Source organism: Typopeltis vanoorti, chromosome 20 (assembly GCF_054136105.1).
Source record: "Typopeltis vanoorti isolate ZY-2024b chromosome 20, IOZ_Tvanoo_1.0, whole genome shotgun sequence".
Classification (NCBI taxonomy): domain Eukaryota; kingdom Metazoa; phylum Arthropoda; class Arachnida; order Uropygi; family Thelyphonidae; genus Typopeltis; species Typopeltis vanoorti.
The window spans coordinates 52,070,844-52,096,926 of record NC_143568.1 but is presented as its reverse complement, the minus strand read 5'-3'; the positions used below and the strand labels follow the sequence as shown (position 1 = coordinate 52,096,926).

At 35.5% G+C, this 26,083-nt stretch overlaps 1 protein-coding gene across 1 annotated transcript in view; it reads left to right on the top strand.

The window, feature by feature from the left end:
- Window positions 1-26,083, top strand: part of LOC150095433 (uncharacterized) — a 117,453-nt gene that overhangs the window by 70,571 nt on the left and 20,799 nt on the right. The window contains exons 3-6 of the mRNA XM_090410085.1: window positions 3,149-3,216; window positions 3,871-3,951; window positions 16,274-16,444; window positions 24,491-24,612. Of these exons, the coding sequence (XP_090266211.1) occupies window positions 3,149-3,216; window positions 3,871-3,951; window positions 16,274-16,444; window positions 24,491-24,612 (442 nt within the window). The remainder of the gene's footprint in view (window positions 1-3,148; window positions 3,217-3,870; window positions 3,952-16,273; window positions 16,445-24,490; window positions 24,613-26,083) is intronic.

The window sequence follows — 26,083 nt, the reverse complement described above, 5'->3', positions numbered from 1 at the left end:
CCAACAACTTTCATTCCTATCGACATGTTTTCAATGGATCAAGATGGCTTTGTAGTTTGCAGTGCTTCTACTGACGCGCAATGCTCCTAAAAATCCCATTTCAAATACACACAGATAAATTCATTAATTTTAGCGTGCGTGTGCATGCGCACAAACACACACGAGCGTGTATAACTTGATCCAAACCACAGAGCATATTAATTACTAAACAACGGCATAATAGTTGATTTACAGGCAGTAGGACCTTTTCTAGTATATTTTGTTTGAATAAATTGTACAAGAACTAAATTAAAAAATATAAAAAAACTTTAGGGATATCTGCCCATCATGCTTGAGCACAAATATAGTCTTGATTGCAGATTTCACGAGTGAATGTTTCTTAAGCTAGGAATGAATAAATATCTATTGCAACTAGTTACACAGGCATTCTCAGGAATGACACTTTAGTTAGTGCAGCAGCGTAAGAATGGACAACCGCACCTGTACAGAGCTACTGACTGCAATCGTCGCAGAGAAAAATAGAACACGGCGATTGCAATATTTTAAAGTTGTATTAGGCAAACAGAACAAGAGAAGAAATAGGTGTAGATGAAAATAAATCAAAAGCAAAAGTATAATTTCCAAATAAAGTGGATTGTTGAAAAGGTAAATGGCACAGACTTTATGGGTGTTATTATCGAAGGACTCAATTTCGTCAAAACATTAGTCTAATGTTATAATTTTAAGCCTAAAGACACTAATCGAACATACTTTAGAATAAACAGTAAAACTAATTACCTAATGGGAATATTCACCCCTATCACTTAGAACAAATTACCAGTGCACACACATCAATGGCATAAAATAACATAAATTTACATATTTTAAAATTAGATCATACACAATTGCACGTGTGCTCTCTTTTGAACTTCTATTTAATGCGCAAATAAACAATGAATGGCGTTTTTAAATGAAATAATTTATTATCATTCAAATAATTCTAGAATGATATTTTCGTAAGTGTCCCTTACTGTCTACCTGAATTTCTTCTATATCAAATATTCTCAGTACTACGGAATGCACAAGGTGAGTTAGATCAACAATATAGAATGTCTGTAATTAATTTTACAGAAATGAAAAGATGAATCGCAAAAATGACTATCTCTGTATCGATAATATCAGTACACGGGCAATATAAATAACACAATCCGGAACAACAAGTCGCGTAAATGAAACACATCGAACTACGCCATGTGGTGAGTTTTGTATTTATTTTATTTGAGAGCTGTTTAAGATCAATTACTCTTCCTTGACGAACCAGAACTAATGAAACGTGTCCGTAGTCACACAAGTTTATTTTCTTAGAAAAAAATGACCACTACTCAAGCCAGGTAGCTTTCTTCACTAATTCCGAGAAAACATCGTATACACACACAACTTTAAGGAGTAATCAATATTGAATACATGAAAACATACGAGTGGATGTCTTTTATCGCCATAATAATCTTGAATACTGGAGTCCGAAATTATCTTTAAGATCTTATTTGTGCATCACGTTATGTAGTCATAATCTTTTTTTATAGGAACGAAGTTGTTCTTTTCTTGAAGATCATGTTTGGTCTTCCATCAAATCGTACAGTTTATATATCATGTCTCACCCATGACTAATATATTATACGTTTATAACCATTTACGATTGAAAACCTATAATATATAATTATTACCTGTAATTATAATCTATTATTTAATAAACATCTAATATAAACAACTTTCCGTTATATTACAATAACTGTCATACGTTTTAATGTCTAATAGTTAATTAGACTTTAAAACAAATTATAAGAAATTTGTATCAGCGCTGTAAAGATATAAATTATTTGCATGGAGTTCGTGAGATCGAAAATTCGAGAATATCCGATACAATAAATTCCAGAATATTGTTTTTTACAAAAATACTATTATGACTAATAGAAAACAAATCTTTCTTTCTTCTATCCCATGTAGCAATCTACTCAAAGAAATGGAGTAGCTACGTATTTGAAAGTCTTCGTTTTTCTTAAATCGAGTTGAATGAATGTGTTTGCCAATGGTATCATGAAGCAGAACATGTACGAACGAAATCGAACGCTTCAATTCGTGATGAAAGTTCATTTTATAATATGCGTTTTATTCATTCCGAATAAAACCTTTTTATTCGGAATTTGGCCTCTCACAAAGCTGGGAAGAGCCATAGCAAATACTCTGGCAATCGCGCAATCACCTGAAAGCATAACCTAAATAGAATTAGGAAGTATTTACAAAAGGAAGATTTTGGTTATTTGTTTGGAGATCATACAGCAAAAAATACAGTATAGGAGAAGTACCAACTTACAGCTCGTTGATGAGAGAGAGAGAGAGAGAGTAAAATCTTCGTTTTTTTTTTCCGATAACAGGCTCTGCAGCCAAATCTTGGGTAAGCATGTTTTAATCAGGAATGTTTCCATTCTTCTAGCGTGGAAATTTATTCAAGTAGTTTGCCATATGGCAAAGATCTGTTTTATATAGACATATTTATGTATAAGAATTTATGCAACGTCGATCAATTTTTATGGGAAGGAAAACAAAATGTATAATAATTGTCTATTCGAGATAAACTTATTACCGCACATGAAAAAACGAACATTTATGTTAGCTATTTGAATAATATTATGTGTTATTTTATGGGAGATGCATTTGAAATGATGTAATTATTTAAACAGAACAATAATTTACGTACACTTTTTTAACGAATTCTTCCACCAAGTTTCTTGGTCATTATTAGTGCAACCTGCACTATAGTTGCGCTAGTACTTAAAGTAATTAATTACCCCTCACCATTGTAACACCAATTTTCTTTTTTTTTACCTTACTTTATTTAATACGCAGCTAATTTTTTGTACTTTTGACTAATGGTATTAAAATCTGTTCTTCTCGTGTTTGCAACTGTGTTTTTTAACTTCTGTTCCACTGTTTAAGAAACTTAGTCAGAAATTCTGCCTTCATTAAGTAAAAAAGTGCATAATTTATTGTTCTGTTTAAGTTCTGTTTATTTGTCATCTAGAGGACGTGCATGTTTTTTTAATGAAAAGTACATTTATGTATGTCCGCATCATTATTTCTAACTTTTACAGATGTGTTTCATCTTTTCTAGCAAAGATAAATGCTATCGCTGTGTGGTGATCTACGAAAAGCATCCCAATGTCCTACAATACAGAGAAAGTGAGTATCTTTCATGACTACTCTTCTTCTTAATGGTTCTCTGTAAGTTATCCTTAGTTCCATAACCTCATGTCCCAATAATCTTAAGATAACAGCTTTAATTGGCCCTCGCATTCCTTGACATTTGCTCTTTTCTTTACAGTATTTTCTCTCCTTACGTATCTTCATCTCAACCCTTCCGATTAGTTACTGAACACACTTTCGTTCTTCATCTACCAGTAAATGGTTTGCCAAAGTGCTCATGTGAGCAGCAACAATAGCGCGGCTCTTACCGAAACCATGACAACGGAATTCTTTCCTCCTGTCAGAGGCTAGTTGAGTAGCGTTTGCACGTCAGCAGCAAACTCTAAATAGCCTCATGAAATCTGAGCAGAAACAAAGTTCGCATGGGAACTACACCAATTTTCACCTCCCACGCTCATTCATTGCCTCGTTCGTTGCCATTTACCCGAAAGTGGCTCTTTTTATTTCTTTCAAGACAGAAACGAGCTTAAGAGAGCCTTCATTGTGTGGATGAAAATATATTTGAAAGTATATTCATATTTAAAAATTTTATTTTATCATTAATGGAAACAGGTGACAATTAGAAATAGCACGTCTTAACAGAAGCAAAATCATTTTACCAGTGAAGCATTTGTTTTTCTGTTTTTTCAGCCTACTGTGACGAGTACCGGACCATGGATCAAGCATGTCTCCGGTTGACAGTTGACGCCCATCTCTACTCAATGTTTCGAGGTAAGCTATGTATTTTTTTCAATTATCCTACCCAAATTATTTTCATACTGTGATCCCATATACAGTAATTAAGCTGTTAATGTACTAATTCACTTTTACCCGTTTTTGAGAAAGAGATAGTTAAAACGTTCTCATGAACATCATCTAGTTGCTATGGGAAATTTCCTTTGGGGGAAACTCAAAATCAAAAGTCTCTCTCTCGCTCTCTCTAACTACAGATAAAAACGGATGAATGTGACATAATGTTTCTATGTCAGCCATGGACTGTATTTTTTGTTAACAACAAAGTAGTAGCGAGGACAATGTAACTCAGTAGAAGTGCCGCTTGCGTCCTCTGCACTTGGTCGCTCGAAGTCAGACTTAAGTTCAAGTCTAATCGCTGACTGGAAGAACTTTTTCTAAGCCTTTCTTCGACCAACTCCCGAGTTAGTCGATCTCTAGCACACGGGCAAACGGGTTTTTCCTCCCGGAAACTCGGTTTTTTTTATCCCCGTAAACTCAAGAAAATCGACCGTAGTTCTTACATTATTTCAGACAGTAACATATCTTGTTAGGGTTAAGTACCAAGAGATGGCAGCACTTGTTTGCCAGCCACTTCATCGGTGGCTGCTATAATTAGTGATACACATGGGCTAGCTCTCTATGATTGGCTACCGGTGGAGATTGAACTGCCCACTCAGTCTAGATAGGGTATAAAGGCCTCGCCCATAAGGAAATAAAAGATGTGAAAAAATGTGAGCGCGATAGCGATGTACACCGCCCAGTCAGTTTTGGAATTGTGGTGCGTTTATTATATTACGTGTCTTGAATATCATGCAATATTTGATTCCGTGATCTTGCCAAAACAGTACAGAGTCCCGTAGCAGTGCCAGTAAGACTACAACTGCACGGTAAGCGTGTTTTTTTTCTTTCTTTTTTTTTTAAGAGATACTTCACATTGATAATCATGGAAAAACAGCTAAATAAGATAATATTCGAGGAGGTATATAAAGAATTTATAAGACTAGGTGAACCACTTAACAAAAATTGGCCGAGAAAAGGGAAATTTTATGATACGTTTCCCCCGGAAAGTCTCACAGACGTTATCGCAGAAGGTCAGTCAGATTCAGTGCCTTCTACTCCTTCAGACTTTGTAGAAGTGTGAGCACGCAAAAAGCGAAGAACAACAGAAGAACTGCAATGACAATAATGAAATGGAACAGGATCTCAGGGTTCGGACGCCGCTATTTCTCCCAATGAAAAAGTGCCTCCGATCATCCTTAGAAAAAAGCAGAAGTGGGCAGCTTTAAGATCCACAAGGTCCAATCTGCACATTGGCTTCATTAAGGCCAAAAACATGGATGAAGGCATAAAGATCCAGCCAGCAACCGTGACAGATTATAGAAGGTTGACCAAACAATTGGACGACAGAGGCATCCAGTATCATACCTTTGTGCTCAGTTCCGAAATAAAAACTTAAAAGTGGTCCTTCGTGGTGTCTGTGAAGATATTGACACAGCAGAAATAGCTTCTGACCTGAATTCTCAGAATCTGCCTCCAGTCAAGGTCAGCAGAATGTACAAAGCAGACAAGACTCCCATGCCATTAGTCCTTATTGAGATTCATAAAATATATAAGGATATCTACAACTTAAAAACAGTCTGTGGTCTCATCGTCACACCAGAACCACACCGGAAAAGATCATCTTCTGGGCAGTGCCACAGGTGCCAGAAGTTTGGCCATGCCCAGAATCTTTGTAGAGCGGAATATAGATGTTTGAAATATGGGGATAGCCACCCAACCAATACCTGCACAAAGCCGAGGACCACCTCGACCAAATGTGCCAACTGCTGTGGCCCTCATCCTGCGAACTACAAAGGATGTACTCAACATCCAAAGAACAGACGGATGGAGGCAGTCAATCAGCACTCCTTCTACAGTATAAGAACAACAGAGGCCCAGGCATCAAAACCGGAGACTCAGCGGCCACAGTCGGAGACCTCCAAAAATAGAGACACCAAAAAGAAAACAAGTAGTTATGCCGATGTGACCCGTACAAATAGACCAATATCAGAACAAAAACTGTTCCGATATTGGTCTGTGAGCAATCCTTCAACCACTAACCTTGAGATTACAGGCGTGGAAATAGTCACCAGCTCCACTGGCAAACTGAAAATCTACTCAGCTTACAACCCTCCGAAATAATCTCTGACCTAAATGCCATCTTATGCGTCAGAGAGTCCACCATTATTGCCGGGGATCTGAATTTCAGACACCCTGCGTGGAATTGCACAACCACAAACAAGAATGCTTGCATCCTTTCTAATTACCAAGGATCAAGCAATGCTGTTGTGGCAGGCCCCACCGGACCAACTCATCTCAGTACGTTTGGCACTGCTGATATCCTGGATATAGCTATCCTGCCGGATATCAAACTTCAATACAGCATTATATCTATGGATGAACTATCATTCAATCACAACCCAATTCTACTACAGCTGGGAAAACAAAAATACCTGTCTCCTCCTTCTCACTCCTACATAGCGTGGGAAAGACTGTCAACAGCACTCAAAGATTATATTGGACCTGTTCCTCACATACGCACAAAAGAAGAAGTAGAAACTGCAGTTACAAATTAATTCTGCTATAACGGTAGCTACCTCCTACAAATCTGCGCGAAAGCCAGAACGTTTACCTGAAGACATCATAAACTTGATCAGAGACAAAAACAGAGCCAGGAAAAGATTCCGTAACACGTATGCACCACAAGATAAAACAGATCTAAACAGATTAAATGGGGTAGTAAGAGATGCACTCAACGCTCATAGAGACCAAGTATGGGAAGAAAAGTTAGTTATTTTTCAGTAGTCTCCATCTGGGGACTACTGAAAAATATCAGAAACAAAGACAGATCCCTTCCCCCAATATTCTCTGACCAGGGCCTTGCTTATACAGATGTAGACAAAGCAGAAATTATAGCAAACAATTTGGAGCAGCATTGTAGGCCTTCGTATGAAAACCTTGACTTTGACCACATATATAAGATTCACAGCAAGGTTAGACACTGACTCAAATTTCCTGACACGAGATCTGACCATATTGCACCAACATCACCTGCTGAGATGTATGACATTATTAAAAAATTAAAGAACAAGAAAGCTCCTGGGCCAGACCGCATTACTAATCGGGTGATCAAACTTCTGCCCCGAAAAGCAGTAGTGCACCTGACCACAATTATAAATGCAATCCAAAGTCTTCACTATTTTCCTTCCACCTGGAAACTGGCCGATGTGATTCCTATACATAAGCCAGGCAAGGATGCTCACCTGCTTCAAAATAATCGTCCAATCAGTCTCATCTCCAAACTAGGCAAGGTTGCGGAGAAGGTCATCCTCGCACGTCTTCACGCCTCAATAAATGAACTAGACATCCTTCCTAAAGAGCAGTTCGGTTTTCGGCAATACCACAGTACTACTCACCAAATCCGCAGAATAGTGGAATACATTACTACCAGCTACAACTGGCGTGAATACACGGGAGCTGTTTTCCTTGATCTATCCAATGCATTTGAGAAAATATGGCACTTTGGATTGCTACATAAATTTATCTCAGCTGGTATCTCAGTGAAATTGACATATTTAGTTCGTATCTGCAAAACAGGACCATGCTAGTCAAAATTAATGGTACTACCTCTTCTCAGCGACCCATCTTGGCCGGATGCCACAGGGATCACTACTGGCTCCAGTGCTGTTCTCTGTATACATGTCTGATATCCCGCAAAACCCAATGACATCCATCAAGGCCTGTATGCAATTGACACAGCATTATTAGTCAGATCTCTCCGACCACATTTCGTTATTAGAAAACTTCAAGAAAATCTTCTAAAATTAGAAAGATGGTTCACCAAATGGAGACTGAAAGTAAATCCCCTAAAAAGATTCAGCTATTCTCTTCACAAACAGGTCGATATCTCCAGTAGGAGACATCTTATTATTCAACACCAAAATTCCCTGGCAGACGGAAAGAAATTACTTAGGTGTCGTCCTCGACAAAAAATTCACTTTTAACCAACACATCAAGGCACATGTACAAAAGGCATCTAAAGCCATCGCTCAGATCTACCCCTTAATAAACAGAAGCAGCAAGCTAAACATCAGAATCAAACTGCTTTTATACCAGCTGACGATTCGTCCTATAGTTTACTTATGCTTCTCCAGCCCCGAGCCACACTTCCACTACAAATATTATCAAATTGCAACGGGTTCAGAACAAATGCTTGAGAATGACCCTAAACTCCCCATGGTTCGTCAGAAATCATCAACTTCACCGAGATACAACTATTCCTTATTTCTTCTCCTTCCTACAAACTTTAGCTGCAAAGTTGTTCCTAAAGACGTCCACTCTCATCCCAATGATCTAGTTCAGCAAGCTGTAGCCTATGAGCCTACGGATACATTCAAACACAAAAGACCAAAAGCCATTTTAACTTCCTTCAGTGATGTATAATCTCCATGCCCATTCTGGGTGAGCAAACTGCTCATAATATTTTCCCTCACTGTGACCGTAAACAGACAACGGGGGATATGAAAAGCTTTTTTTTAACCGTAGCAGACAACAGGGGATATGAAAAGCCCTTAAGTCATAAATGTCAACTGTCAATAAAATGCGTTAACTGATTTATTTTGTTTATCGCTCAGATCTATCCTCTAATAAATAGAAAAAGCAAGCTCAGCAACAAAATCAAATTGCAACTCTACCAGATGACGATTCGTCCTATAATCACCTATGCCTCTCCAGCCTGGAGCCGTACCTCTAATGCTAACATTATCAAACTACAGCGAGTGCAGAACAAGTGCTTGAGAATGATTCTGAACGCCCCATGGTATGTTAGAAACCCTCAACGTTATAGAGATACAAATATTCCCTATATTTTCTATTTCCTACAATCCTTAGCATCTAATTCTTCCTAAAGACGTCCATACATCCCAACGATTTTGTTCAGCAAGCTGCGGCATACGAGGTAATGTACATATTCAAACATAGAAGACCAAAAGCTATATTAGCCTCCTATAGCGATGCATAATCTCCATGCCCATTCACGGCGAGCGGACTGCTCATAAATTTTACACTCACTGTAACCGCAACAGATAGCGGGGAATATGAAAAGCATCTTGCTTCACCCGTAAAGTCATAAATGTCAATTGTCAATTTTATTTATTTTTAACAAAGTAGTATAATCCACGCTACGATTTCGAGAAGTTTGCCGTAACAGTCCAAATCGAACACGAATATTCTTAACTGAAAATAAAAAATAAATGAAACTGATAAACTAAAGGGAATTTGAAATTTCATTAAAAAAATTGGGCCGATATTTTATCAGCATGGGTTGTTTTGTTTCAACAATATACGGTACTTTGATAGCTCTGAGTATGTTTTTAACTGCTATAGAAAATCAAAAATTAAAGGCAAATTAATTTTTTATTAATTCTAGAAGCTAAAATATAATCTCATTTTTAACGCAGTTCCCTTGCTTTTCCGAACTTATTTTTAATTATCTGCAAGTGAGTGTCTTAGCGCCTCCTCAGAGAACTTGTTTGCGGTTACTTTATCTAAGCATATACTATACAGCTTCTATGACTATCACATCATGCTAGAAATCATTTTTAGAGAAATGACAAATGCAACATTTACTTTGAATTTCAATGGTCGCATAGACTAAATAAATGAGGACAAGCATTATTTAAAATATCACTTGGGAAATGTTTTTTTATATAGATGTGTCCACATCATTCTTACCTTTCACCATGGTTCACCACCATTCTTTTTTACATTTCGTATGTGATCGGAAAAATCTGATGGCCGACATTATTCGCATATTATCAGTGCAATCAGAAAGAAGCAGAACTCATGTTTAGCAGAAAACTAGGAAGGGACATTTAATCTTCCTGGTTGTAATCGAGCAATTAGAAAGCGAGTTCTGACATGTATTCTTCAGGCATGCACATTGTCCTTGCTGTCGATTTCTCTTCGAAAAGAGTTCTTAATATGCATGATGCAGTCTACAGAATTAGATAAAATTATTGTCTTCAGTTATTATTAGGAAAAACAAACTGGGACCGATGTTGGTTGGATTCGATGTTGGGCATAAAGAACATAAGGTATTTCCACTAACACAGTGAGTTAGCAAATCTCAGACGGAGGCCAAGGCTTTCTCTCTGAAATTTGGGGTTTTTAACATCTGAAACTAGTTAGAGAAGAAAACACATACCACAATGACTCCATTGAAGGCAATTCAAGTTTTGTATAAGGGAGAAAAATCAGAACATTCAGGTGATGTTCCAATTGCGGGCTTAGCTATTCAAGCAATTGCAGCATAACAAGGAATTAATATCAACTATACGATCCCCAAGCTGAGCAGAATGGATCAATGACAATAAAAGGGGTTAAGCCAACTTTTCGGTATTCCGTTTCAAAAGATACTTTGAATGTTTCCACTGAGAATTCAGTCTTCTCGATTCTTTAATATTACAAGTTCCATGGTATTGAAACAAATCCGTAATAATATCCAGCTGACGATGAAAGGCTAAAAAGGCAAAACGTCTACTCTTTATAGAGATATTTAAGCGGTTCTGCATGCAGTGCTGCTTTAAGGGATAAGAAATGTTCCAGCAAAGCGATTTATCCTTTTGATAAATCACTTGGGTGCATATCTCAATAGACAAGGTAACTTTATGCGAATGGACTGATACATTTTATGTAATAATCCTCCGGTGGATTTCTATTCAATCACTCTAATATACGGAATTCTTTCACAAAAGTATGTTAATTGATAACGATTCTGCCTCGTCCTAAATCTCGCACACGAAGTTATATAATTGACGAAGATCATTGAACAAAATTCACATATGGAAATACTATTCGAGTCCTTTCAACGTGTCTGTGTTACTTCCCTTTATATTTAACGCTATCGAATCACCTGTGTTTTGTTTAGGAATACTGAGGAGAAAGCTTTCTAAGTGAATGTTAGTTTGCAGTTTTAGATGAATGCAGTCATTTCAAAAGTTACTTCGGGCCGATTTTGTCAGATGACAATGAAGCATTCATGAACACGCTTTTGCCACTTTTGAGATCTAATATAACTTTGTTGTTCAACTTTTGAGGATCCAAAGAAAAGGAGTATTCAACACAACTGTTTCAATGTAAAACTAACAAATGTAACCCAACGAAGCTTCCATGCTAAACTGAAGCCGGCAACACAAATAATCCTCAAAGCAAAACATAAGTTTAATTGCTTTGCAGTTGAAAGAAAATACGATACAGCAGTCATTCGTGGATAGAATATCCAAGATCTTGGATTACTTATTCATTCTGAAGTTAAGCTAAGGCTCTTGGTTTTATCATGATAAGCTATTTTCTCATACCTGAATGTTTTCATTATAGTAAATATGCCTGCCTTCATAATATGTGCCAGATTTACAATGCATGCGTCGTGTTGTTGATATAAAAAATAGAAATTAACAATATCAGCAGTTATTTATGAAGAAAGTCGTATGGATGTGCATTTAAGGATAAGGAAGAAGAAAGATGTTTGAATGGCAAAAGATAAATCTGCAACAAGCATTTTTCTTAACCCGGCACTGGTGAGGTGGGGGAGGGTCCCAAAGACATTACCCAAATAATGTAGTGTATTATATGCTGCTTTACCCCTATTAAGCAACAATAGAAGTGAGTCACATAAACATCGTCTTACATATTTGTTGTAACTATAATCGAATTGACATGATCAAAAATCAATTTCTAAAAATAAAATATTTTAATTAGTTCCATTAGTTAATTTATATTAAACATTTTTCCGAGTGAAAGTAATTTGCGTCCCAGTCTGTTTTACAGCATTTGTTGTATCCCACCAAGGATGGCCTGCCTGGTTGTCCGAGTGGTTTAGCGTACTCGCTCTTAAGATTCCTCTGAAGATTCTTCCTCACAGTCTTGTTTTGTACCACTCATGGTTACTGACTAATTCTAAATCAATTTCACTGTCATCATCTCCGCTAAATGGCTCCTCGTCTGTCAAAGCGTCATCTATAAGTTGAAGTAACTTCTGTTCTCCCTGCTCGTAACTCATCTGGTAAAATATATATATATATATATTATTCTCAAAATATCCTATAAATATTTACGAAAACGTATTTGCTTATAGTTGGTATGTAAAAATATAGAAGACACAGCAGGGACGATAATATTTTAGTAGAATATACATGAAAACAACTTACGTTTCGGAAGTAAATATAGTCACACTTTTGGTAAGGTGGGGTCTGATGGACCCAAGCACACTTTACACTCTGCACACTAAACTTGCTTGCGTACAACAGCCTGTCGTCTATGGCGTCGAATAGAGGGTTACGGGAGGGAAGCTATACTAAGGCATGACTCACTGCCACGGGTTGTTAAAAAGTTATAGTCAATTTAAAATCTTTGGGGTCTGTGACACCCCACTTTACTAACGCCGGGTTAAGTCTTCCATAAAGATCAACATAAATAATTACAATAATAAAACTAACTATAAAAATATATTATTAGATTCATAGGTTGTTCGTGAAACTTCGTTTTGATTTATGTGTAGAATAAAACTGTCTCGACTATCTTCTACATAAAGTGCAAAATAACATTGACAAGACATGTGGCTTTACCCCTATATTAAGCATCAATAGAAGTGAGTCACATAAACATCGTCTTACAAATTTGTGGTAACTGTAATCAAATTGACTTGATCAAAAATCCATTTCTAAAAATAAAATATTTTAATTAGTTCCATTAGTTAATTTATATTAAACATTTTTCCCAGTGAAAGTAATTTGCGTCCCAGTCTGTTTTACAGCATTTGTTGTATCCCACCAAGGATGGCCTGCCTGGTTGTCCGAGTGGTTTAGCGTACTCACTCTTAAACCAACAAGCTGCGGATTCGAATCCCGCCTGTGGGCATGGATGTTTATAATTGTTTAGGTGGGAGATGAATGTCGTTGTCAGAGCAGGTTTTCCATACTATGTAAATATATATATATATATATATATATATATATATATATATATATATATATATATATATATATATATATATATATATATATATATATATATATATATATAATTCATAAAAACAGGGGGGAAATATCCTTAGCCCGCCCACGGTACGAAATGTATTATAGGTTTACCTTTCATGAGTGGGAGCAACATAAAAAAGCCAACTCTCTTTACTTTTTAAGTACAATATTTTCATCTAAATAATAAGAATAGTAAATACAAATAGCGTTTTATTAATCATCCTCCCTTAAGAGCTGACATTGTTCCATCCTATGAAATTATATTAAATAACATAGTTAGGGATTATAACTATCGCCTTTCTTCCCAACGTCTCTTTTTCAATAGTAGTGAAACCAAATCTGAAAATTTCTTAAAACGACTTCTTAAAATTTGCAGTTTGTTTCAGATAATTTCAGAATTGAATATTATAACTCAACGCATTTTAAATTCTAAACTAAAATCTGTTTAAATTTCAAAACGAAGTATTTATATCCAAAATAAAATCTTTAATAAAAAGAGTATGAAATACTCAATATTTGCTGTTAAGTATTATTTAGTTCATGGAAAATAAATAATACTTAACAATGGCAGATGGAAGCAACGAATGTTGCTTTACGTTAACAATAGTAACTTAAATGTAACGCAGGATAACGACTGCAAGAATATTTTTAAAAAATAATAATAATAATGTATTTTGGGATAAAAAGCACTTTTGCTTTTAATTAAGATGGAAGCTATTCATAAAATATTGTGTTCCACATGTCATCGTTTTTATCCTACTTGTCTCGATCCAAAGAAAACAGCGTGTGTTGGTTCCAACTTTGTTTTTATTCTAACTATGACTACCAGACGTTGTCAGCTGCCATATTCCCATCACAATCTCATCAGCTGAGACAATTTCTAAAGCTTTCGTCATACGGCACACTAAAGCCATCGTATCAGCCATTGCCTTTTCCCACGATGGTAATTTGCACGCGTTTATCACATTCTTAATAGCATTGCTTCCTGGAAATGGAAGATTGCGTATTCTTCTATTAGAACAAAGCGCTGTAGACAGTTACATCATTACAATCAGCATAGCCAATGCCAATGTGATTAATCTAGAATAGAGCATTCCGTTTGCAAACCACCATTAGATTGATTTTGAAAAATGGTTTCGTTAGTTCTCTTTTAGTAATTATTAATTTAATAGGTGTTGAACGTTGAAAGTTATTTAAATAATATTTAGATTTGTTTTCTTAATCACAGCGCTCACTTGCAGAGAGATAAATTTTTATTGCTTTATGCCTGTTCATAACTTTCTTGCCTCCATTGCTCTTAAAACAGACTGAGATTTACATCTCCCTTCAACCATGGCTTTCCGATAAACGAACTCAATCAACTAATGACCATAAAATAAGTGGACTATGTCTTCGGAATCTAAAGTTTACATCCATACATAAGGGAACACTGTGAATTTGGGAGAATAATCCAACTCCGTAAAAGTTAATGAACTATTACATTTAATATCATGACATTTTTGCAAGTTCAACACCAAAATATTACTTCACTTATTTACTGTTCCACCCAGAAGTTTCAAACTTTTTTTACTCAAAATGCATATAAATGTTTTATTTTAGAGTTAAAATGCCGTCCAAAGTGTTCATTGTCTTTTATTTGCAGAAATTACTCCCTTTCTGTTTATGTTTTTTTGCGGTATTTCTCATCAACTAATTTTTCCTCATCTTTTCATGTTTATTTATCCAAAGTGGATTGATTTTTAATGCGGTTATTATCTTTGAAAATTTCTCCAAGCAGTTTTAAAATGAAATATGCTCACAAAATAAAGAACATTGTTTCTTGGGGGGGGGACGCCAAAGGAACTTGGATGATTGAAAAATTTTTCTCTGTTTAACAAAAAAGAAAGCAGTCTTCCAGGATAAATAATAAAACCAGCGTCATCTACGAATCAGATCAAATTAGCATTCATTTTTCTTACTAACCTGCACGAGGGAAGATAAACTGTGTTACAACGAAAACACTACACTCGCTGTAAAGATCTATGGTACAACAAAATTGATACTTTTAGGATATATTCTTCTATAAGAATTCCATCTAGCACTTTTATAAGTGATTAATCACGCAGTTAAGTATTAGTTCTTGGGTGTTTGCTACGATTTATGCAGAGGTAAGTTTGAAGTTTCTTAGGTGATCACCTGTTACTATAGGAAGTATTGTTTTTCTCATCTTTGCTGCTGTTGTGCACTTACTAATTCTCTCCGCCAAAACCGATCACTCCCAACCACGCACGCTAAATTATCTTCGTATCCGATTACCTATACTGTCCGTAAACCAGGGCGTCATCCCACCCACGCCCTGCTCCGAAAGTAATTATGAGAGAGTAAAATTGCTGATCACTTATTCACGACTTTACAATCAGATCGGCTTTCCCCAGATGGCATGGATCATTAGGAGAGTTAAAGAATTACCAGACTTCCCATTTTACAATTTTTTTCCCTACCATCTCCCACCCTTTTGTTCTATGAAGAGCCATTGAACGATCACGCTAATTTTCGCTTGCACAGTATATGAGTATGTGCGTGACAGCCCTTGAAGAAGCAACAATACAGTAATATGTTACTGTATTTCATTGTAGTAAAAGTATTGATGACATTGCCTTTCAGTTCAATTTGGTGAAATCCTCTCTTCGATGATTTGTCGTATCCATGAACTGTCATTTTTACATTGTTGGTGTATGCTTAACTGATGCTGTTTTCTGTATGAATTGCAGATGTGTAATGGATGCTTTTTGAATAAATTGTGGATTCCCGTGAATGGTTTTGGATAAATACGAATTTTAGTGGGGTTCTTATCAGGATAAATATGAATTTTAATGGGTGCTTTTTTGGATGAATTGTAGATCTTAATGAGTGGTTTTTAGATATATTGTTATTAATAATAATCCTACTAATGTACGGAGAAGTGAATTTTCTCCGTCCATTAGTAGTCCTGTCCTTACAAAATTATAAGTGACAGTCGATCGTATCTGTTAGCAACGTAAATTCCAAACGTAACATTATGCGGCCATTTTCTGTTTCTTCAATATACTTATTTTTCAGTCCTTTAACCAAATAAGCAAAAGAGTCCTTTCTCCATTGTTGTCGAAAATAAAAAATTCTCCATTAACCTTTTCCCTAACAAAAGGATAAAGAGTTTTATCATATACATGGTGAACTTATAGTTTAGGAATTTATTCTATGTTTAAAGGATTATTTGTTTGTTTCAGTGAATGCCACGCCAGTCGGATGTCCCTTCAAAGGCCCCTTCACGTTTTCCTATACCCGAGGACACGAAGAATGCAAACATCCCCTATCTACTGTTGATGTGTGCACGGAAGAATCCCGCCTTCTCTTCCGTTTTCAGGCTTGTGTTGACATCGCCACAACGGAGAGCAGTGGTAAGGTAGAAGGGACAGAGTTCTTTTTGTTTGGGGGAAGATATGGAATGATAATATTCTTGTTTACTATCTCAGACAAGACAAACTATTATATTTTCCACTATGACATAAAAAGTATAAAAAACATAGGATTTTCATTTCTTTGAGTGCGTATGCGGGTTTGCGTGTTCTTAGAATATTCGATATTTAATTTCACTGCTATTGTTGTTGTTTTTTCCCCACTGGAAGAAGACTTTTTTTAATACGCGCACACGCAATATTATTTTTCTGTTCAAGTCGATGACGTTTACTAACTAAAGTATTCTGATTTTCTCTCACATTGTGAAATTTCATCTAACCAGATAACGTCTTTGATACGACCTGATTTTGTGTCCTTTCTTCCACACTCGGAATAATAAGGTAAGATGTTTCCAGTGAAAATCTCCTCTTTCATTTTATCATCCACACCTAGTGCGTGTCAGACAATCACGCAAACTTCGCATTTGTTTCCAACCCGATCTTCCTCATTAGCAGACTCGCATCCGATGTACCCTCTCTTAATGGATACCTACAAGGCTTACTCATTCTATTCATCTGAAAACTTAATCACTTTCCAGGTTTTCTATACGTGTTCCCTTGATTGCTCACTTATTTTTAAGAGAAAGACCTTCAAAACTTCGCCCTTTTGAACAGGGGTATGTATCTTATGGCAACCCGTAATTGATACGTGCAAAAGAACAAAAAAAATATTTCATTCTTTTAATTTTTTGCCATTCTCTCTCTCTTCCTGTTTAGGTGTGTCTACCTATGTCAGAATAAATTCATAATGAAACTTGGAGAGAGTAAAACCCGACATACAAATAACTAAGCTGTCCAGAAATAATAAGCATCTACAGTGAAACATTAAACGCACATGAGAATATGCGTTTGATGTCTGTACAAATGAAAATTTTGCAAAAAGGAGGACAGAAATTCAATTTAGAATGAATAAATCAGATTAATGTTTGCCTCTATATTATAATTCATCTTCCTTTATTTTTTCTTAGAATATGATGCTTTTATGTTTGGTTGAAGTATTATTGCTAAAAGAGGTTTACTCTTGAAATTCATAATGAATATATTGTGGGAATTTAGTCATTCGCATTCAGTTACGCGACAAATCTGATGCCTGACTGGTCGCTCACAAAATTTCGACATTAAAGGTTATAAGAAATTTCCTAACTGATATCATATTATGCGTGGGTAAATCAAAGTATTCTCAGAATACCAGAATAATCTGAAATGCAAATTACCATTCCGCAACATTGTCCAATGAACTGTATACACTTGTTTGCATCTTCACCGATGATAAATTAGGACCTTAAAAAGTATTTTAGTTGATGCCACAAGTGATAGATCCAGAGAGAAAATATAAAGTGAATCGAAGATCCAGCATTATTTCAAAGCCGAATGTAGAAACTATGAAAGTTTCGTAAAGTAAGTTGACCAGAGAGGTTATTACGGGAACACACTCCCCGGCATTCATGAGTTGCCTTAGCACGGACTACTTAGAAGACATAGGCGCCGCCCAAGTGTAAGTCCAGTGGAACCTTATCAAAATGTACTAGTAGAAGGCAAATATATAGACGCTTGGGCGGCGCCTATGCCCTCTAAGCACTCCGCGCGAAGGCAACGGTTGAGACATTTCTCGACACGGATTTATGCTGAGATAAAATTTAAAATATTTAATTCAAATCATGCATAAGACGCAGATCCCTGAATGATCACGAGGTGATTTTCTGATAATGAGTAAATCGTGTTGCATCAGAGTAACCGAAATCTACTGCTAACATATGTATCATCAGGGCGATGACATGTATTAGTGGCACGTTTTATCGAAAATGTAAGATTCAAGACATACTTCAAAGACTATTACTTAATTTTGTGGAAAGAAAAATATGACTATTTACCGTTGTACTGCATGAAGATTCAAAATATAGAAATTGAAATCGATTTATAATTAACCGGCTGGCTAGAAGCAAATATTAACAACAACTGTAAATATTCAACCCACCTATTCGTTTAATTACAACCAGAAATTTTAGCATAGTAACATGTAGTAACAGCGATTGTTACAGAAATACTCGTAGTCTACAAACAACAACAACGATTCTTACATTGTTGTCGAGTCCTTTGAACAACTTCTAGATATGACCGTGGATCTGTAGAACTGCTTTGGCAATCTGTTGAACTTTGATGGAATATAGCTTTTTCTCTAGAGTTATTGTCAATTTTCTGTAAAGCACCAGCAATTGCTGAACAAGAATAAATATGTACAGGTGTTAGTTCAACTCCTGGATAGCTTTTATATATTTCATAGCGCCTACTACCGTCTGGCTGAATTCTCATGCCTTCAAAATGTTCCGTCCTTAGTCTGGTGATGATTGTGGTTATTTCTCTATTTTCATTAATTTCACTGATTTCATTCTTCTTGATATTTTGTTTTGCCAATCTTATTTTGGTGACAGCGTTAGCATCAGTTAGTGACAGTGGGTATAATTTTTGAGGTAAGTATTTTGCTTCTTTGGATAGTCTGTCTGTTCTTTCATTGCCTTCAATATTTACATAGGCTGGTATCTATTGCAGTGTGCAGTTCTAATTTTTCAAATTTAAGTTTGTTAGTAGTTCATGAATTTCCTGTGTGAGTTTTGCTCGTCCATTTTTAATGCTTCAAGTACACATTTTGAGTCACTATAGAATGGTTATTCCTTCTGTAATGTTTACTGTTGTATTTTAGAGAGAGAATTTGAGAGCTGTTTGTATGTCTGTTAATTCACAAGTGAAGTTTGAAGCTATTTTGCCAGCTGTGATTTTGATTTGCATTTCCTCGCCTCCAGGTAGAGTTAGAAAAAACCCCTGAACCTCCTTGGTTGAGTGCTTCATCAGATGATCCATCAGTGTTGGCAATGACATGGTTTGGATTGTTTAAGTGATGTACAGTGTCCAGTCCTTTTCTTTATTTTCTTGCTATGAATCCTTTTTTGAACAAGATTCTAGGAGATTTAAATTTATCATTATGTTTTTTTTTTTTTTTTGGTAGAATAGTGGAAAAGAATGGCTCTTTGCTTATTTGAATGGATAGGTCTCTAAGTCAATCTGTTTTCTAATTTTATGATCATATTGTAACGTAGATGATCTCTTTAGTCTAAATTTTCTTGTCCAGGTATCGAAAGTCCTGAGTGAGGTGTGATCCTAAGAGCCTTATTGGATATATTTGTAATATGAGTTGTAAATCTCAGTTCAATATCTAGGATTAGGCCTAAATATTTTGGACACTGTTTTTTCTATTATTCGTATTATATATTTTGATTTGGGGGTCGTAATTGTGTCTATGTTTTCTATAGGTGGAGAAGATGCTCAGTTTTGTTTTTTCTGGGTTTATATGTAGTTTAAGTCCTTTGCTCATTTTTCTAAGCCTTTTATTGAATTATTTAGGACTTTTTCAGATTGTTGAGGATTACTGCTTGTGTGCCAGATTGCTATATCATCTGTATGGCATGCTATGTTTATTATTTATTATGTGAGGATGGATATTGTTCGTATAGATGAGAAATAGGAGTGGGCTTAAAACAGAACCTTGTGGCACTCCACCCCAAGTTCGATGCATGTTGGAATAAATTCTATTAACTTTTACTTTCATTTTTCTTCCTTTCATGAAATCTGAAATCCAAATTAATGCATTCCCCCTTATTCCTGTATCGTATGCAATTTTTATTAACTTTTGTCTGCAGACACAATCGTAGGCAGCTGCGAGATCCAACAATATTGCTGTCGTCTTCTTTGGTTTTTTTTTTCTTGAAAGCAGTCCATAACTGATTGGCAAAGATAAAATAATTGATCTTCTGTACTGTGTTGAGACCTGTATGCAGTTTGGTAGAAGTTGATTTTGTTTTCTAAGAACCAATTCATAAGTCTGGTATGTGTTATTCTTTCGTTTAGTTTACAGAGAGTGCTAGTCAAAGTTATTGGTCTGTTGCTTCTTCAGTCACTAGTGTTTTGGTAGGTTTTAGTAATGATATAACGTTTGATGTTTTCCAGATTTCTGATAGTATACGTGCATTCTAAGAAGGGTTAAGTATCTTCAGAAGGCAGTTTTTGTCTATTTTTCCCACGTTTTAATCATATGTCCAAAGATAAGATCAATTCCGGGTGATTTGTCATTATCAGTTTGACTAATTGCTGTTTCTAATTCTGTCACTGTGAGGTCCTGAGTAAAGATGTCTTCAGAAGAATATGTTCTCGATTGTATTAGCAGCTGTTTTGCAATTTTCCTGCACTTTTTGTCTTCTTTGTTGTATTGCATCTGTCTTTCTTGCATTGGAGTAATGTTTGGCAAGTAAATTTGCCATCTGTTTGTTTGTTGCTGCTGTATTGGTTCCTGAGGAGACTGTGTTTTAAGAGTGATCAGTATCCTGAAGTGTTGCATTGTTTAATAATCTGATGATGTTCCAGTGTTGTGAGCCTTTTCTTGGATCTAGTCTATTGCAGAATTCTTCCCACATTTTTATTTTGTTTGCAGTTAGAAATTTCATCTTCTGTGTTTTGAGTTAATTCTATTAACTTCTTTCTGTTGTCTTCTGTATTATTTTGTTTTAACTGTTGATAATCTCTCTTTCGGTGATCATAGCATTGACATTATGATATTTCCAAAATGGAACCCAACTGTTTTTCCTGAGTCCTCTGGGAATTGGATTTTTTGCAGCTCTCTGTATTCTGTTAGTTAGTTCTAGTAGTTGCTGATCAAGTTCTTTACTAGTGGGTGTGCTACAATGATTGTGTTGCTAGAGAGAGAAGCATCTAGTAAAAATAGCAATGAGTGTGTTATCGGACAGAAATCAATTGGTTTAAAGCTAGGTGCGGTACCCTTACTTAAGCGAAAAAATGTCTTACTTTATGGATTATATATCGACTTATAGCAGCTTTTGTATAGAAAGCTGCTGTAAGCAGAGGATGCCAATGACTACCAATGGATTTTTGTTTGATAAAGTGTGTCGCAAAACTTCTATTTCCATGACAGCAATGATTTCTGCTTATATTACAAAGTATTAAGCATTATTTCTAACGTTATCGTTCATTGTGTATTTCATTACTGACTATCCCACAACTACAAAAATAAAAATGAAATGGGGTTTTAAGCACAGAGACTCTTGCAAAGGATAAGTTTATAAGAATGCTTGTATTATATTTATTCTATTCAAAGAATAATTAAAATGTAAAAAGACTCAGCTGAAAGCAATATATTTTTCATGAATTCCGTTCAACTAAATCCAAGTTATTAATTTTCTTGGTGGAAACGAAATAAATGAATAACAAGTACGCCAATGAAATAGACTAGTTATGGATATTAAAACAATTCCGGTAAAGTAACGTGAGTTAATAGCTAGTGAAGAAAACTCTTGGAGGATTTAGTCAGTGGAAAGAACTAATACATATACAGTATATATAAGCATATTTTACTGCACTTATCTGGGAAAAAATCGAAATAGTGTGGAATGATAAATGAAACATGTAGCAGTTACAAGTTTGAAGTTATCATCAAAAACAAAACTAAATATGATAGTTGTAAGTATATGAAATTTGAACAAAAAATTAACGATTAACAAAAAACTACCGAGATTGGATTATTCTGGGACAAACATTTAGAAAATGTAGAGGATATGATCTTCTTTCTCATTTCTTTATTGGGAGTGGCGTGGTACCTAATACTGTCCAATTGGTAGCTTCGGTTACAGTTTGATATTTATGTTCCATTTTTCTCATTACACAAATAAACAAGCAAGCTTCTCCTGTTACTGATGTTATTTATTTATTTTTATTTATTTTTTTGTTTCTTTATATCAGTACAACCCGAGAATGCAAAATATAAAAACAATCTGCCATGCCGTCTCCGTATTAAACCAGCTAACATATCTACAACTGAAAACTCTTTTGAAGGTTCCTATGGGGAGATTTCATGGACTTCGAATCAGACCTTTTCGGCTAAAGATATCTTTCGCTACTAACAGAGAAACGAAAATTCCAGAAATTAATGTGTTTTGACATGGAATTTTTCGATTAATGTGTTTTGATATGGAAATATCAGAACACATTAATCGGAAATCCATAGCGAATGGGAATCTACACAAATCTTGAACAGCAAGTGAATGTGTAGAGAATTTAAGCTGAAGATCTCCAAATTCATTGGATGATTTCAATAGTTTTAAATGTACAGAAATTTGGAATACGATAAGCAGTGGATGCCAAATTATTTTACGGTAATGAAATGCCTTGAGAAATTTTCTTAGCGTAAAATATATGGATTAAAAAAAGAGAGAAAGTAATTGTTTACGGGAAAATCAGAAAACAAGAAAACCCATATATTACTAAGAGTTAGAGAGTTACACTAAAAATCAGTGTAAAATCAATTTTTTCTGGAATATTTTTGTGTCTTAATATCTGCACCCAAACAAACTTACTAATATGATGACAACATAATACCTAAAAAAGAAAACGACACATTTAATCAAAATGGAAAACTTCATACTGAGAAGAGTAAACTCTTGGTGGAGACCTAATAGCGAGCAGCAACAGATTACGGTAAATGTTGTGAAATGAAATACAATAAACTGAATCTACCAGGGTGTGTCAAAAAATAATGCATCATCACTCAACCACGCACGTACATACAGATCAAGACGAATTATTTGTATCTAAAAGTTAAATGGTGAAAAGATCAATACATCGTTCTTTTCCTCTACAAGCTACAAAATGGTAACACATGCACATTGAAAAGTCGCACCGTGAGTTGCAAATCCGACAAGGAACGTGGCTATACTTCGAACTATGCAGCACGATCAAATTCCTATATGTAAAGGATGGCACGAAGAAGACGTTATTAAAAATTTTAAAACAAACATCACATAATAGAAACAGATTTTGCTCTTCTTGGACGAGCAAACTTATTTCAGAATTAAAGAGTACGCAAACACTCATCGCCGATAACACTTTTATCAGTCACATGACTTAATCAGAGAAGACAAACAGAAACACTGAATGACTGTAAGAGCTTAACATCTCACTCGGTAGTCTCCATACCATCAATTCCTGACCATCTTAACTACAGAAAACTTTCGGCAAACTAGTTGACGAAGAAACTCATGCACGTTCCCTGAGCTATTTTAATGATCCCTTCGAGGAACAGTTCGAAACTAATAATTTTCATTTCTTCTCATTTCTTGATGAGAATCTGTTTGGTTAATAATTTGCAGCTGATGGTGATTATTAGCTGCAAATTATTGCGAACATCTGCAAACAAAATGTCTATACCTGTTATGAGACTGTGTAAAAGTGATTTACCTGACATCTGACTGTCTCTTAGAAAACTTTATATCAGAGTGAAGGCCCTTTACATAAATAAGAGCGAATTTGTCTTATTTTAAAACAACCTCGTGTTATTTTAGTGGAAAATTTAATATACAACAATGATCACTAATATTGTGTAAGGTTGCTATCTTTTCTAACTTCAGTTATCAAAGATTCTTTCAAATTCACTAAATCAACATTGTATAGTCTTATATCTGATATTCTTGTATATTAATGCATTTAATCCGCTGTGGATAAAACAGAGAGAAAAATGAATGTAACGGATAAGGAAGAATCTGACTAAATATTGTAATTAATAAAGAGAATCACAATCAAATATTTCTTATCCTTAGGTTTGAATACAGACACGGCAAATGAAAAATGTATTCAGCATACAAATGTGTACACTTTAAAAACGGAATGTTGTCATTTCATTTCAACTTGAAGAATTTTATAAGTGTGGGGGATGAATTCCCAAAAGAAAGAACAAAGTATTTTTCTTTTCTTTCCATACAATTAAATTCAGCATGGTTACCATTTCCATTTTGTCTCCACCAATCGCATTTTCAAATTTACAGCATGAAATACATTTTTCTGTGTGTACAGTGTTCAGACGAGACTGCACGTGCACCGAAACGATTTCTTGATGTCGTAGTGAAAACGTGATTTTTTTTTTCTACCTTGCAGTGGAAGAGCTGACGTGCCTCGGCAAGTGGAAGGAAGGATCATCCCATTATCTTGTCGGGAAGATGCGGCCGAAGAAAAGCTACGGGATACAGATGGAGGACGAACATTACTACAGATGCTTTGTGAGTATTGCCACAGCAGGTGCTCTCAGCATTAATAATAGAGCGCTCATTCCGAGACCCCATTCGCTTGCAAAACGGTCATTTTATATTCATGCCACGGGGTACGAGTTGAATGGGTAAGGGGAGGGAGTCCCATTTTAATGTTCGGCGGACGTCATTATTTTCTGACATGATTCTAAACACTCTTCGGAGACACAAATAAATGGCAGAAGATGAATACTTCATGTGCGTTGCTTCTGTTTTTTTAAGAGACGCGCGCGAGTGCATAGCAGTGAAAACGAGTTGGAATACACAGATCGAATCCTGTAGGAAAAGTGGTGTCGAGTAAGTTTCTACTTACTCCTCAAAAACGCGTTGAAGAGATAGCAAAATGACTAGAACCGAGATTTAAGTAAAAAGGTTTTAATATACTACTAGTTTCGGCCTGGAACAGCCTTCATCAGGTGACATTATAAAAGAAAGAAAAAAGAAACAACATTAAACACTGATGATTAAAAGACTATGAACAACATAGACAGTCTCTATACATAATTAGCATGAAAACGTTGTAGCTGTATTTAAAGCTGTTCTTTCGTTTTGCATTGTTGAGAGAGTTCGTGCTTGCAGCATCACGTGAACGCCAGTACATAATTACAGCTGAATGGCTATCTAGGAGGTTGTAGCTCAAGTTATTATTTAGATGAACAGGATTAAAGATTATTTCTCTAGATTCCACGATTTTTCTCTCAAGTTCATCATTGCAACGGAAGATGTTAGTAGATTTTTCCAGCAGAATTTGTGACTTTGGTTTTCATCATTAGGATTAGCCGAGAAAAGGATATGACTTGATAATGCACTGGCTCGCTGTCTCTTGTAAGTAATGTCCCTCATGTGTTCTTCCATACGCAATTCGACAGATTTGTCTGTCTGCACAAAATAAGGAATATCACAATCACACAATATTTTATATATTTTATATACACCAGGGTATTTGAGTTGATGATGACAAAGTTTTGGGTAGCTTATTAAGAAACAGATCTTTGGAAGTGGAGTGAACACGGTTCTGATATTGTATTTACTTAGAACGTTTGCTAATTTATGTGAAACTGTACTTATGTAAGGAATAGATATATTGCCTTTGAATCTATTTGTTTCTTCTGAGTGATGTCTAGGAGGATTAAGAAGGAATTTTTCAATGATTCTCTTGGAATATCGATTAACTTCGAAAGAAGTTTTCAGATGGTTTATTTCTGTAAGAAGTTCATTTGGGTCATCCAGAAGAGAACGGGCTCTATGTCCAAAGGTGGAAATTATTCCAAGCTTATGAGAAGGTAAATGATGGGACTGACTATGCAGATATCTGTTATATGTGTAGGCTTTCTAATATATATCGATATTTTGAGTTTACCAGAAGAGCGAGTCAGTTTGACATCAAGAAAAGGCAAGGAATTATCCGTTTCAAGCGCGGCAGTAAACTTAATACTTTGATGTC